General features: G+C 32.5%; 2 protein-coding genes across 2 annotated transcripts in view; one reads left to right on the top strand and one right to left on the bottom strand.

Moving 5' to 3' along the window:
* The window catches only part of LOC107490128 (uncharacterized), a 6,762-nt gene extending 457 nt beyond the window's left edge, over window positions 1-6,305 (top strand). The window contains 17 exon segments of the mRNA XM_016110894.3: window positions 88-188; window positions 315-335; window positions 337-522; window positions 708-951; window positions 1,071-1,246; window positions 1,354-1,436; window positions 1,883-1,955; window positions 2,229-2,294; window positions 2,673-2,715; window positions 3,016-3,155; window positions 3,427-3,639; window positions 3,764-3,848; window positions 4,045-4,339; window positions 4,810-5,068; window positions 5,215-5,425; window positions 5,558-5,778; window positions 5,912-6,305. Of these exon segments, the coding sequence (XP_015966380.1) occupies window positions 88-188; window positions 315-335; window positions 337-522; window positions 708-951; window positions 1,071-1,246; window positions 1,354-1,436; window positions 1,883-1,955; window positions 2,229-2,294; window positions 2,673-2,715; window positions 3,016-3,155; window positions 3,427-3,639; window positions 3,764-3,848; window positions 4,045-4,339; window positions 4,810-5,068; window positions 5,215-5,425; window positions 5,558-5,778; window positions 5,912-6,055 (2,561 nt within the window). The 3' untranslated portion in view covers window positions 6,056-6,305.
* The window catches only part of LOC107490126 (probable oxidosqualene cyclase), a 13,467-nt gene continuing 6,353 nt past the window's right edge, over window positions 6,228-13,341 (bottom strand). Inside the window, exons 6-18 of the mRNA XM_016110892.3 lie at window positions 12,019-12,185; window positions 11,610-11,807; window positions 11,323-11,436; window positions 9,809-9,931; window positions 9,597-9,719; window positions 9,251-9,349; window positions 8,591-8,647; window positions 8,472-8,518; window positions 8,236-8,379; window positions 7,521-7,698; window positions 7,096-7,176; window positions 6,917-7,000; window positions 6,228-6,521 (exon numbers count right to left, since the gene is read on the bottom strand). Coding sequence (XP_015966378.1) covers window positions 6,384-6,521; window positions 6,917-7,000; window positions 7,096-7,176; window positions 7,521-7,698; window positions 8,236-8,379; window positions 8,472-8,518; window positions 8,591-8,647; window positions 9,251-9,349; window positions 9,597-9,719; window positions 9,809-9,931; window positions 11,323-11,436; window positions 11,610-11,807; window positions 12,019-12,185 — 1,553 coding nt within the window. The 3' untranslated portion in view covers window positions 6,228-6,383. The remainder of the gene's footprint in view (window positions 6,522-6,916; window positions 7,001-7,095; window positions 7,177-7,520; window positions 7,699-8,235; window positions 8,380-8,471; window positions 8,519-8,590; window positions 8,648-9,250; window positions 9,350-9,596; window positions 9,720-9,808; window positions 9,932-11,322; window positions 11,437-11,609; window positions 11,808-12,018; window positions 12,186-13,341) is intronic.

Genomic DNA, 13,341 nt, shown 5'->3' with positions numbered 1-13,341 from the left:
TTTAATTCTTTTAGCTCGTTAGTTTTCGTTTTGTTTGAACTTTCTTATTTAATTGAAATGCAAAAAAAAATGACATTTTGCATGAAGGTCCTCAACTGCCGAAGAAGATTACTGCACTTGCATCCTTCAAAGAATACACTTTTGTTGCATATGGGCACGACATTGCAGTATTCAAGCGTGCGCATCAGGTAAATGCTATTCTGAGTGTTTTTCTTTGCTACTTTGAGGAAAGTTGAGGAAATTTTGAAAATTTTTGTATGTTTGTGCATGTTGTTTTATAATTAGTTTAATTGAATTATTATTACCATTCTAAGGTTGCAACTTGGAGCAAGCATAGTGAAAAAAGTCAAGTTGCTACTGTTGTTTGGAGACCATGTTATCAGTGTTGATATTCGTGGCAACATGTTCTTGTGGGAATTTAAGGGAGTTATGGATCAGAACCCTTCCCCATTTGGGCACATTTTGCTTGATCAGAGTTTTAGCCCCAGCTGTATAATGCATCCTGATACTTACCTAAATAAGGTAATCATGTCTTTCTTCTTATTCCAAAGATTAAATAGACATTGTAGGCTTTAATTTTCAGTTGAGAATGAATAGGGCAATAGGCTTTACTGGGGCTGCAATTGTAGTCACAGGCTAATTAAGGAGTTAAGTGAAAGTGACATTTAGAGTTAAGACTTCCTTTATGATTGAGAAATATGCAATAGGTTCTCGTTGGGAGCGAGCAAGGTCCTATGCAGCTTTGGAACATTAGCACAAAGAAAAAGATATTTGAGTTCAAGGGATGGGATTCACCGATCACCTGTTGTGTTTCCTCCCCTGCTTTAGATGTCGTTGCAGTTGGGTGTGCAGATGGAAGCATTCATGTTCATAACATTCGTTATGATGAAGAATTGGTTACATTTACACATTCTACACGAGGTTCTGTCACTGCCTTATCTTTCTGCACTGGTAAGTGTGTGATATTTTGCATAATAAATCAAATATGGAGCTGCCTCTATTCTTCAGGCTTTTAGTGCCTTTTGGTGTTTTGTGTTGATTTTGTTGGTGGATTATTTTATCTGGCTTAGATGGGCAACCCCTTCTAGCCTCTGGAGGTTCATCAGGTGTCATAAGCGTATGGAATCTGGAAAAGAAAAGGCTCCAGTCAGTTGTAAGAGAGGCTCATGATAGTGTGATCACATCACTACATTTTTTTGCAAATGAGCCAGTGCTTATGAGTTCTTCAGCAGATAATTCTATTAAGGTGACATTTTTTCTTTTTGGAAGATACATACATGTTTGCATCATGCATATATAAATTTTCATTGAAATATGTTGATTTATTTATTTATTTATTTTATGCTTGCTCAGATGTGGATTTTCGATACGACTGATGGCGACCCTCGTCTTTTGCGCTTTCGAAGAGGCCATAGTGCTCCTCCCCTTTGCATAAAGTAATGATTATTTTCCAGGTGTTAGTTTATTTGGGGAATTTTTTATCAACTTTGTTGTGAATGTTCTCTATCATTGTTAATATTAAATATTCTGAAGCAATTTTTTTGACATATGCTGCTCCTTTATTTGTTCTCTATTCCTTGAACGGACGTTAATCTTTTTGCACTTGGGTTAGAAAGTAATGATGGAACTTCTAGTTTTTCTTCTGATGGAGGACATCTTTATATTCTTTGTGATTGTCATGTGTGTGGAACAAGATTGTTTGACCTCTCTACATGATGTGCGGCCAATGGATTCTTATGTGTAGTCTACTTGCTTCCTCCTTTTACGTTTTAGCCACGTTAATTCTTCTTCCATTCTATCATATGATAATGCTTTTAATTTTTGCACTTCTAATTTGGCATGTCTCATGACCTACGGCACACCTGCAAATTACATATGGCAGGTTTTATGCAAATGGAAGACATATTCTCTCTGCTGGTCAGGATCGTGCATTTCGGCTTTTCTCTGTAGTTCAGGTTGGTGCCACTATTATCTACAATCAATGGTCCAACAAAAGCTAGTCGTTCATTAATGCCTAACAAAATAAAATCCCCCCAAAAAAAAAAAAAAAGATAAAAAAGAAAGAAAGAAAGAAAGAAAAGGAATTTTGCATTTTCTCCCTGCAAGCGTTGTTAGCGTGTATATTTTCTTTTCCTTTCTATATTTGGCATTTTCTGTGTATTAATTTCATCAATTGGTTTCCCCATATATAACATGTTTATGGTGTTTGCAATGCGTTTCTTTGATAGGATCAACAAAGTAGAGAGCTTTCTCAGCACAATGTTTCTAGACGAGCCAAGAAACTTAAAGTAAAGGTATGGTTGGTGTTTCATGCTTTCCTTATTGTTGCTTAGCAGAGCTTGTGAAAGCATTGCTTTTGCTTTAATATTCCTCTGTAAATTCGTAATATTTTGTTTAGAGACTTAGTATGATAATTACAAAGATATATAAATGTGTGTTTTACTAGTGAAAACATCTTATGACCTCGGATACCTAAATTTGGATTTTGGTATTCTTAATCTGGCTTATTTTTATTTTTATGTTGTGATTATGCTTTCTAGTTCTTAAAGCATTCAGTTCAATAGTCATGATTAGGTCGGAAACTATATGATATTAATTGTGAGTCATAGGTGTTTGTGCTTCCTGTTTTGAATAGATTTTTCATCCCTCATTTCGTGTATGTGTTTATACAGGAAGAAGAAATAAAGTTGAAGCCCGTGATTGCATTTGATTGTGGTGGGTTATTTCTCTGCTACTATTCATTCAGTTCTAATTTTGCTGAAGAAATGGAATTGAAACTGATGTATATTAATGTAGAATCTGAATTACAGTGGGGAATCCAGCCTTAAAGGCTTGTGTATAAGTATATAAATTGAAAGTAAATAAAAAGATAGCCTAGTCATATAGATCTACGACCACCAAGCTCCTTAAAATCAAAATCTCTATGATTGAATTTTGCTGGTTTACACTTGGTGTATTATATTATAATCTGCTGCTATCTGTTTCAAATCCTCTTATTTCTTATACAAACTTCAGCTGAAATTCGAGAACGTGATTGGTGCAACGTAGTTACTTGTCATATGGATACTGCTCAGGCATATGTGTGGAGACTTCAAAATTTTGTTCTTGGTGAACATATATTGAATCCCTGCCCAGAAAATCCAACACCTGTAAAGGTTAGGATCTCACTTTATTCATTATCTCTAGGATTTTCTATGTAGTGCATTAAGGGCACTTAGTGAGAAATTGGACAAAGAAAACAATCAATGAAAAGTAAAATGCCTAGTTAATTGAGAACTTGAGCATTATTTTTCATTTTTTCTTTGAATATTTTCCACTTCTGATTATTTAAAAAGTGTCTTTAGATCACTTCTTGGGGAGAAAAACTGTATAATTTAACCTTTTGACTAACAATGATTCTGATTGACTACTATCATATGTCAACAGGCTTGCGCCATCAGTGCATGTGGCAATTTCGCCATCCTAGGGACAGCAGGTGGTTGGATTGAAAGGTTTAACCTACAATCTGGACTAACTCGGGGTGCTTACATTGACATGTCAGAATCACTAAGGTGTGCTCATGACAGTGAAGTGGTTGGAGTCGCATGTGACTCAACTAACACTCTCATGATAAGTGCAGGATATCAAGGAGATATAAAGGTTCATATTTCTTATCTGGAAGCAGCTGTAATTGGCACCCGTTGAAGTTAACAAACAATGCACAATCACTTAGTTTAATATTGTGACATTAGACTGGAAATCCTCATTTATAATGTCTCTGCAGGTTTGAGATTTCAAAGAACGTGAACTTAAATCCAGATGGGAGATTGGTTCTTCTGTTATTAAGATTGTTTATCATTGTTATAACGGTAAATTGAGTTCTTACTACATTCCATATCCCCCCATATGTTCGTGTAAATTGTTTATCATCATAATATTTTTTTTAATCTTTTATCTTCTGTTTTTAAAGAGAAAAAAAATTTAGAAGAGACTGGAAGAAATTTCTGCCTTATAATTCATACTGTTGGATCTATGTGATTTGAACTGTTTTAATGATTTTTGTAGCTCTCCTGGCTACGGTAGCAAATGATTTAGCAATCAGATCGTTTGATGTTGTGGCTCTTAGATTAGTTCGTAAGTTTGATGGTCACACTGATCGTATAACAGACTTGTGCTTCAGTGAGGATGGGAAGTGGCTTTTGTCATCTAGTATGGATGGAAGTCTTAGAATTTGGGATGTGATCTTAGCAAGACAGATAGATGCAATTCAAATTAATGTGCCTATTACAGCATTATCTCTTTCCCCAAACATGGATATATTAGCAACTGCTCATGTTGATCAAAATGGGCTTTACCTGTGGTGAGTTTCTTAATTCATTCCTCATGGGTAATAACCACTTTGTGGAGAACTTTTTACGCTTCCCATAATGTTTCACACACACAATGTTCGTAATTTCCGAGATTAATAACTCTGAATGGGAAAAGTTGATGTTAGGGCTTAAGTGACATTAATTTCTGAAATAAAATTCCTGAATGGGAAGAGTTGATGTGATTATTTAAAGGGTTTATCTAACTTGTGTCCTAAGGGCACATGTTAAGATGATAAATTAAGAGAATTTTTCTTGAAAACACACAAAATTTAAGTTTTCAATGCATTTGTTTTTCATTTATTAAGTGAAAACATTTAAAGCATTCTATTAATAGTAGTCTTATCATGTGCCCTTATGACACATGTTAGCTAAACCTTTATTTAAATGATAATGACATCAAATGGAAAAAAAGTGTTCTACTTAATTAGGAACCCTCTTTTATGCTGACACTTTTTATCAGGGTAAACCAAACAATGTTCTCTAGTACTTCAACTGTTGATTCATATGCAAGTGGGAAAGAGGTGGTGAGTGTCAAGTTGCCATCTATATCTTCCACAGAACATTCTCAAGTTGAGCAGTTGGATGAGGTGGTGAATGCTTCTCAACCTAAAGATGCTCCACATGTTCCAAGTCAAGTTAATCAAATACCTGATTTGGTCACACTCTCACTGCTGCCAAAGAGCCAGTGGCAAAGCTTGATTAATTTAGACATTATAAAGGTATGCACTTACTTCTCAGCAACATTCTTCTCAGTTCTCATGCTATGGACATTTTTGTGAAACCTATTTTCCTTCATTTTCATTTATATTTTGCTCAAGTGACTCATATTTCTCCTGATTGTTGTATAACAAACTCTTAATTCCAGATACGCAATAAACCTATTGAGCCTCCAAAGAAACCCGAAAAAGCCCCATTTTTCTTGCCTTCAGTTCCATCTCTATCTGGAGAAATATTGTTTGAGCCTGGTAAGTTATCAGTTGAAGAGAGGGATGGTAAACAAATGAAAAAGACAAGATTAGATTCGACGTCATCCCGTTTTCTGCATCTTCTTCAATCCTCAAACGTTTCAGATAACTGTAAGAACCCAACTATTTTGTTCTTGTATAAATATCATATGTTTATTTCACCGGCAATTAATTCAATAGTGTTCATTCTCTTGAAAGTGCCTTGTAAGTACATCATAACTTTCTTGATTTTCCATGTTGCAGATGGCGCATTCACTGATTATATCAAAGGATTATCTCCGTCAACTCTGGATATGGAACTTCGAATGCTTCAGATAATTGACGACAATGATGATGAACAAGGTGAGAATAGACCGGAGTTAGTATCGATTAAACAGCTTATGGATTATTTCATCCATGAGCTCTCCTGCAGAAATAATTTCGAGTTCCTACAAGCTGTCATCAGGTTATTTTTGAAGGTCAGAGACTTCCTTTTTCATTGTTGGGTGGTTTTGACTGTTCATAGACACATGTTCAATAAATGAGAAATATTTGTTTTTCTGATTGTATGTTTACAATTTCTGTACCACGCTTCCTGTTGCCAGATACATGGTGACTGGTGAGACAATTCGGCAGCATTCACACTTACAAGAAAAGGCTCGGAAGCTTCTTGATGTTCAGTGCAATGTGTGGCAGAGGGTAGATAAAATGTTTCAAAGTGTAAGATGTGTGGTTGGCTTTCTTAGTAATTCCCATATTTAGTATTGACAAAGCCCTCAATTTTGAAACTTCAATTAACGGCCATTGAGTAATATAGACAAGATGAAAGCAAATTGGTCAAATCCGGTGGATGAGGTTTATACCAAGGAATTATAGTTTTGCATACTAGGCTCCATAGTCCATACACGAGCATTGAGAAAATTTTGAAACAAGATTTTGTATCAGTAAAATTGCAACTTATTGATTCCATGAGTGATTTATTCAATAGAAATTTTACAGCTTTAATGTTCAATTTTTTCTTCCCCCATACCATATTTCTTTACAGCCAAAGGGGTAATATAGTTAATGAAGTTGTTTCTTTACATGATTATTATACAGTTTCCATTGAGCTTTTGCCAGGATCAAGCATTACATGACTCCTATATTCTGCAAGTGCCCATATGGGAAATATGTTTCTATATCCTGAGTAATTGATGGTACAATTCTTGTTGAACACTCCTCGTATTTCCTGCAATTTAACAAGGTACAACAATTAGGCACTCTAACCCCATCTAGGGTCTAATTCATGCAAATTCATGGTGTAAGCAGTTTTAACACACTAACCTTTTTTCCCCCTCCAAATTCCCACCTCAAATTTTATTTTAATGAGCAAGATGAAAAGTGTAATTTTAGTGGATGACAATTTGATTCTTATTCTTATCTCTCACACACACACATATGGGTAATGTTATGGTGAATTTATGAAGTTGGGTTTAGAGTGAAGATTTTTTTTTTTCGATAGAAGAAAAAAACAACATTATGCGTAATGAACATTTCTCTAAAAAAAGTAGTTAGTCTTTACTTTTCATCCGATTTTATTATTGATCAAAGAAATTCCCTAAGTATATGGTTGGTACTTGTTACCTGTTGAGGGAACTCCCCGTTTCCCATTTGTGAATTAATCAAAAGCTTAGCCGCACGATGCAGTGGGGATGGATCTCTCTGAGCCTAAACCATAGATTTCATTCATCTTAATATTAGTTTTCCAAATAGTTAAGATAGGTTCTACACATTGTACTCAATTTATATTTGCCATAGTATACCTGTCCAGCTTCAATAAGTGCCAACATAGCCCAAGCAGTGTTCACTAGATGGGACTTGTTTCCTTCCAAATTTGTGTATACCTGTGCACATTTTTGTTCTATTTATTTGGTGACAAGAAAAAAAAAAGCTATGCTTAGATTAGTGCAACTATTCTAAAATAATGCAACTTCCTCCGGTTGAAAATAATTGTCGTTTTCACCTTTTGTGTTTATTGAAAAATTAATGTATCTAGACGATAGCTATCGGTTCTTCATTGAGTTATATGAACTCTTTTTATTCCCCTCATGTATTGAACTGACTTGAGCAATTGGATCTCATACTCCATTCAATGGTGGAAGGAGATAAATCAACTTGATATACACAAGGGGGGAAAATATAGTTTCTTATTAAAGCACAAAGTCATTAGGTGTAAGGTTGATAAAACCTTTTGTTGGCATGAGAGATAGCTCTCTCCCCAGCCACCAGAAGTTAGCTGTTTGGAAAGCAAAAAATCACATGCTCTTCTAATGCTGTGGCTATCTTGGTAGGTCTTGCCTGCATCTATCAGTCCCTTAATTCCAAACCATGTGCCATAGGTAAAGCAAATTCCCCATGATCCATACCTGGTAAAATTCAAATATTAATACCTTTTGACTTTAAGATAATCATTTACTCAGAAAGTTCACTTTTAAGATAATCATTGTTATAAAAACAAAAAAAAAAAACTACAAAATAAATTATCGAGAGTTCTGCCTAATTTTCCTTGTCTCTTGTTCTTTATGTTGTCTTATTTCAGCTAAACTTTTTGAATTTGGATCTTCTAAAGTGAGAAAGATAGTAAAGTAGAGAATTAATCACCAATGATTTTGTAACTTTTATGAAATGTGTGTCCACTATCTTAATTTAAGAGCGATGAACTTCTTACCTGACAACTGTATCAATTTCCTCACTTTAGAGGATCTTGATCCAAATTTTTTAGGATTGGCTTGGTAAATTTTTTTTAGAGAAGTATTTATGTTTCCTTTTGTATTTTGTGAATAAAAAAATCGAAAAAAGAATATTTAAATGACATTTCTCAATTAGTTTGCATTGGGTGTGATATGAACAAAATGAAGTGAGTTTGTTGGTAAATAAGAAAATAATAAAAAAAGATTGCAAACCATGAACCATCCGGTAACTGTATGCTTTGAATATAGTTTGCTGCTTTGGCAATGCAAGTTTCTATTTCCATCTTTCTGTGTTTTGGATATTCTTGTCTGAATAAAGCAAGAGCTTGAATTGCTGCTGATGTGCATTCCACATATCTATAAAGTGATGACATTTAAAAGGAAGAACTCACTTATCATTAATCTAAAGAACAAGTAATTATGCAATTAATGTAATGCATAGCACATACTGATAGTCAATCATGATGTCTGCAAATGTTTCAACTGGATTCAATGCCTGTGACAGAAGCAACCAAATGAGTTTAAAAAATGAAGGTTCCTAATCCTTTTTCAAGAGAGTAGAAGTTACCTCTAGCCATTCATATGATCTTGTGAGCTCATAGGATGCGAACCCGCCATTAATATTCTGTAATAAAATTGAAGAGTAAATTGATTGAGTCATGATCACGGCGTCATGATGTAAAATAATGGGTATGCACTACATCACATGTAAAATATGTTTTGTGAAGAGTATATCTACGTAGTTGAATTGTAAATTGTTCGCGCATATTAGTGCATGACATGTTATTTAATTGGTAAATTTATACGATTATGGTCTAAAATTCTAAATTTGAATATTTTTTTATAATTGAGTAAATATTCTTTTCGTTCTCTCTTATTTATTGTTATCACTTTTTCGTACGAATAAATGCTGATTAAATAATGTAGTAAAAAGTAATAAATTTAAAAATTTGTAATCAATAAAATTACTAATATTGGACAAAGATTATTTATTTATTTTAAAAATTTAATGTTTATTCTGTTTTCTTCTCCAAATTGCTAAGTCACTAAAATTAACACTACTAGCCTATAGTCTCTTAGATTTTTCAATTGAAAAATGTCTGAGCTGGATCATGAATCAGCTAGTGATGCATGAATTCCTTTTCTTTTTTTGTCATTTTGGACCATGGTTTCTGTTTTTGGAACTAAGAGATTTCAAGATATATATGCATTATAATTAGTGTGGTACCTGCATGGATAAAATGAGATTAGCAGCGTCAAACAATCTCTGTGTTTCTATTGCTTCTCCTACAGTCTCATATGGCAACTTTGATAACAAAATGGAAGTCTGCAATCAATGTAGACAGCTCAAACATCATAATTATAACTTGCTTCATTTAAGAACTTTTTCAAATTTATTAACTTAGATTAGAATTTGTTTAAATGTTCAACTGTTATCTAATCTATTTTGATTAGTATATCAATAAAACATCATTTAAATTTTGTGTGTTTTACTTAAATGAATCTAAATTAAATAAATAATGTAACTCCTAAGTTGAGGTCTTAATGAATGAGTAAATTAATTTATTTATGACCTTCAAGCCTTCAGCAGTGCAATCTGATACAGGCCAACCATTATCAGCGGTTGAGAAAGGCCAACCACCTTTCGAAATGTGGCGAAACCACCGGCTGGGGTCGCCGGAGCTGTTCCTTGTAACCTTCAAAACCAAACCATGTTTAACCAAATTTCACACTCTATTTAATTTAATTATTAATTTTAACTTCTTCTTCCGTAACTTTATTGTACCTGTGAGCATTTTATGAAATTGTTTGCCTTCTTAAGCATTGAACTACATTCTTCATCAAGGTTTGTAGCCAAGATTGCTTGAACAGAAAAAGCAACATCCCATAGTTGAGAACCATTATATCCCTGACATGCATGGAACTATCATAAGAATTTGCACTAAAATGAAGTTAATTAATACTCAAGTGTTTGTCAAAATTTGGGAGAAAAAATAAAAATAAAAATCGAGAGGATCTATTCTCCTATATAATAGATTCTCTCAATTTTTTTTTCACGAAGTAAAGTATGATCTCTCACTGTTAGCACTGATAAAATATTTATACCAATTTTTTTTATAATTATTTTAGATTTTAGATATCACGACTTGTGCAAAATAATAAATAAAACAAAAACTCTTATCGTTTAGTTAAAAGGATTTAGGGCTTGTTTGAGAAGTTTTAAAAATAATTTTTTTGAATTTTTGACTTATAAAAAGTAGTAATATTAATATCTGGTGTAATTTTCAAAATCAAATTACGATTTTTTAAGAAGTTATTTAAAAATTTATAGAGAAGTTAAAAAATGACTTTTTTTATAATTCTACTACTTTTTACCACATTTTTATAAAATAAGTACTTTTAAAACAAAAAATCTAAACATAAAATAACTTATTTATAAACTACTTTTAATATAATTATTTATTATTTAAAATATTTTTTCAAAAAAGTTTAAATAAACTACTTACCCAAACTAAGCCTTATCTTATATCTTGTAAACCCTAAAGACACATTTTGAAAGTACAATGATACAAATTTTTTAAGTTTTCAATGTATTCAATGCATTGAAAATGTTAAAAAATTTATTGTTTCAATAATTTTCAGTAAATTATTTTTATAGTATTCTTAAAATATATTATAGGGTACATATTAATAAAATCTTTTTTTAACATTAATAGAAAAATTGAACTATGGAAAATTATAGGGAGCCAATGGTCTAAGCGTACAATGTGTACAATGGAGGTTTAGGAAGTATTAGAGATATGATTATTAGTGTTACATTGTCCTGTCAGGTTACGCTTTTGGGATGAGTGGGTTCATGACATAGTATTAGAGTTCTAGATCCGAAAGATCAAGGGTTTGATCCTTGGTGAACTCCAAAATTAACTTAGGTTTTTAGGATGAGTGATTTTATGATATGAGATGTTTATTATCTCTGGTATTCGGATGGTTATTCTGGATAGTGTGAGTGATGTTCATTTTATTCACGGACCAAAGGTTTAGCCCATTGCCCCATTGTACACATTGTACACTTAGGCATTGGCTCCCTAGCACTATCCTTGAACTATTTGTATGGTTAATATTTACTGTTGTAGTGTAAACTTAATTAAAGAGCATATTGTTAAAAGAAATTAAATATGTTATTTGATTAGAGAAAATAATAAATATATCTCTAATTTTTTATTAATAAAAAATTTACGTGTTTTTAAATAATAAAATTGAACATTTATTTATCTTTTTCTCTTGTAACTAATGTAGGACCTGCATTTTCATTCCATCCTCAGCCAGCCAGAGATAGTCTTTGACTCTTGAAATGTGACACTTGTATGCCTCGGAATTTGGATCCTCCAACCAACAACAAACCATGTTTAATACCTGCGTCCCAGTATCATGTGACCAAATAGCATGTGACCAATTCGTTTCACATTTTTTATACATTAAATGAATTAAAAACATAAAAAAATGTTACTTTTAACTAATTCCTTATTTAAAAACTTTGAGTAAATAATAATAATAGAAAAATTAAATAATGGTAATAATAGCATTACCTTACTAACAGGACCAATGCATATGTAATTTGTGTTTTGATCCTCATAGTGTATATGTTGCATTACATGATTTAATGCTTTCTGCCTTAGTTTTGAGAAAGGCCAGTGCATGAGAAGAGGCTCCCCCATATTTTCATGAACACCAAAAATACCCCAAAGTATTTCCTGCACCTTTGACCGTTGTCTATACATATCTTCCTGCAATAATAATAATAACAATAGTTAGGTACTTATTAGAACAGATATATAGTATACACTTTTCATTATAATAAGAATAAGAATAATACAAAAATTCTAAGACATTTTTTTTACGAAATGGGATGAAGAATTTAAAATGAGATGAAATGAAAACATACATAGCCAAAAAAGTAATTAAGTAAAATGAATATAATAACATTATAATTAGTACCTTAGCACATAGATTTCTAGCTTGGGTCCAATCGATTAGATGATAAGGAAGGGTGTACAATTCTCTTCTGAGGGACAAAATAATCCCATTAATTGGACCCACAAATCTTCTACCATATAAATAAGACATGGGAAGATACACCATTCGAGTGTGACACCACATCCTTCCTGCAATTATTGTATCAAATTTATTTATTTATTTGTACGTTACATGCATACTTACATTACGTACCTTCTTTATATATTATTTATTGTTATTATCAAATTCAAAAGCAGATGAACTTTTATGTTGAATTAAAAACGTAAATTAAAATTGCATACTTTTGAATAGTTGAATTGATTGATCTGATAAAAATTTTCATGATCAATGAACTTATTCAGAGTCATAATATTAAACGACTTTAAGAGTTAAATAAAAAGTTTATTCAACTTAAATATATATATCAATTTTAAGTAGGTGAAATAATAATTAATATGTGATTTCAAACTTCTGTTTCAATATATAAAAAAATTATATAATTCTTCAACATTATTTTTGGACCTTTCAAAGCAATATATATTATTAAAATTTGAAAGGTACGGTAAATTTTAATTTTAATTAAAAAAAAAACAAAAGTTTAAGTAGGTATCTATCTTCCTGCCGGAATTAGGGTCTAACTTTAATTTAGAATTTTAAGCATTTAAATTAGGGTTAAGTAAGATTTTGGTCTCTAATGTAGAGGTCAAAAATTTATTTTATTTTCAGTCTTTTTTTGCTACAAAATAGTCCCAAAGATTTAACTTAATTTTAAAATTGTCCTTCGGACAAAAATACCTCTCCTCTCTTCTTCCCCAAAATCAACCAGAAGCAGAGACACAAGCAAAAGCAGACAAAAACAGAAAGTAGAAGCAGAATCAATAACAATCAAACAACAACAACCAGAACAACAACAACAACAATAACAATGGATAATGAAATTAGAACAACAACAAAAGCAGAAGCGAAAACAGACAGAAGCAGAAGCAACCAGAAGCATCAATGCAACAACAACAATGGAATAAAAAAGAATAAACAGAAGTAACTAGAAGCATCAACAACAACAACAATAGAACAAATAAAAGCAAAACACCTTTTTAAAATCTGAAAAATTAAAGAAAAAAGAATAAAAAAATTGAAACAGCACTGCAGGGAGATCTGCAAATCGCGAGGGAAAGGACTGCGACGGTGGTGGGGAGGAGGGGTTGCAGCAGCGAACTGTGAATCGCGATGGGAGGAGAGCTGTGGTGGTAGTGGCGGATCGCGTGGAAAGGACTGCGACAGTGTTGGCGACGCCTCAAATTGTGA

This window comes from Arachis duranensis, chromosome 5 (assembly GCF_000817695.3).
Source record: "Arachis duranensis cultivar V14167 chromosome 5, aradu.V14167.gnm2.J7QH, whole genome shotgun sequence".
Taxonomy (NCBI): domain Eukaryota; kingdom Viridiplantae; phylum Streptophyta; class Magnoliopsida; order Fabales; family Fabaceae; genus Arachis; species Arachis duranensis.
The sequence above is the reverse complement of the archived record's forward strand: the minus strand, read 5'-3'. Positions and strand labels throughout refer to the sequence as shown.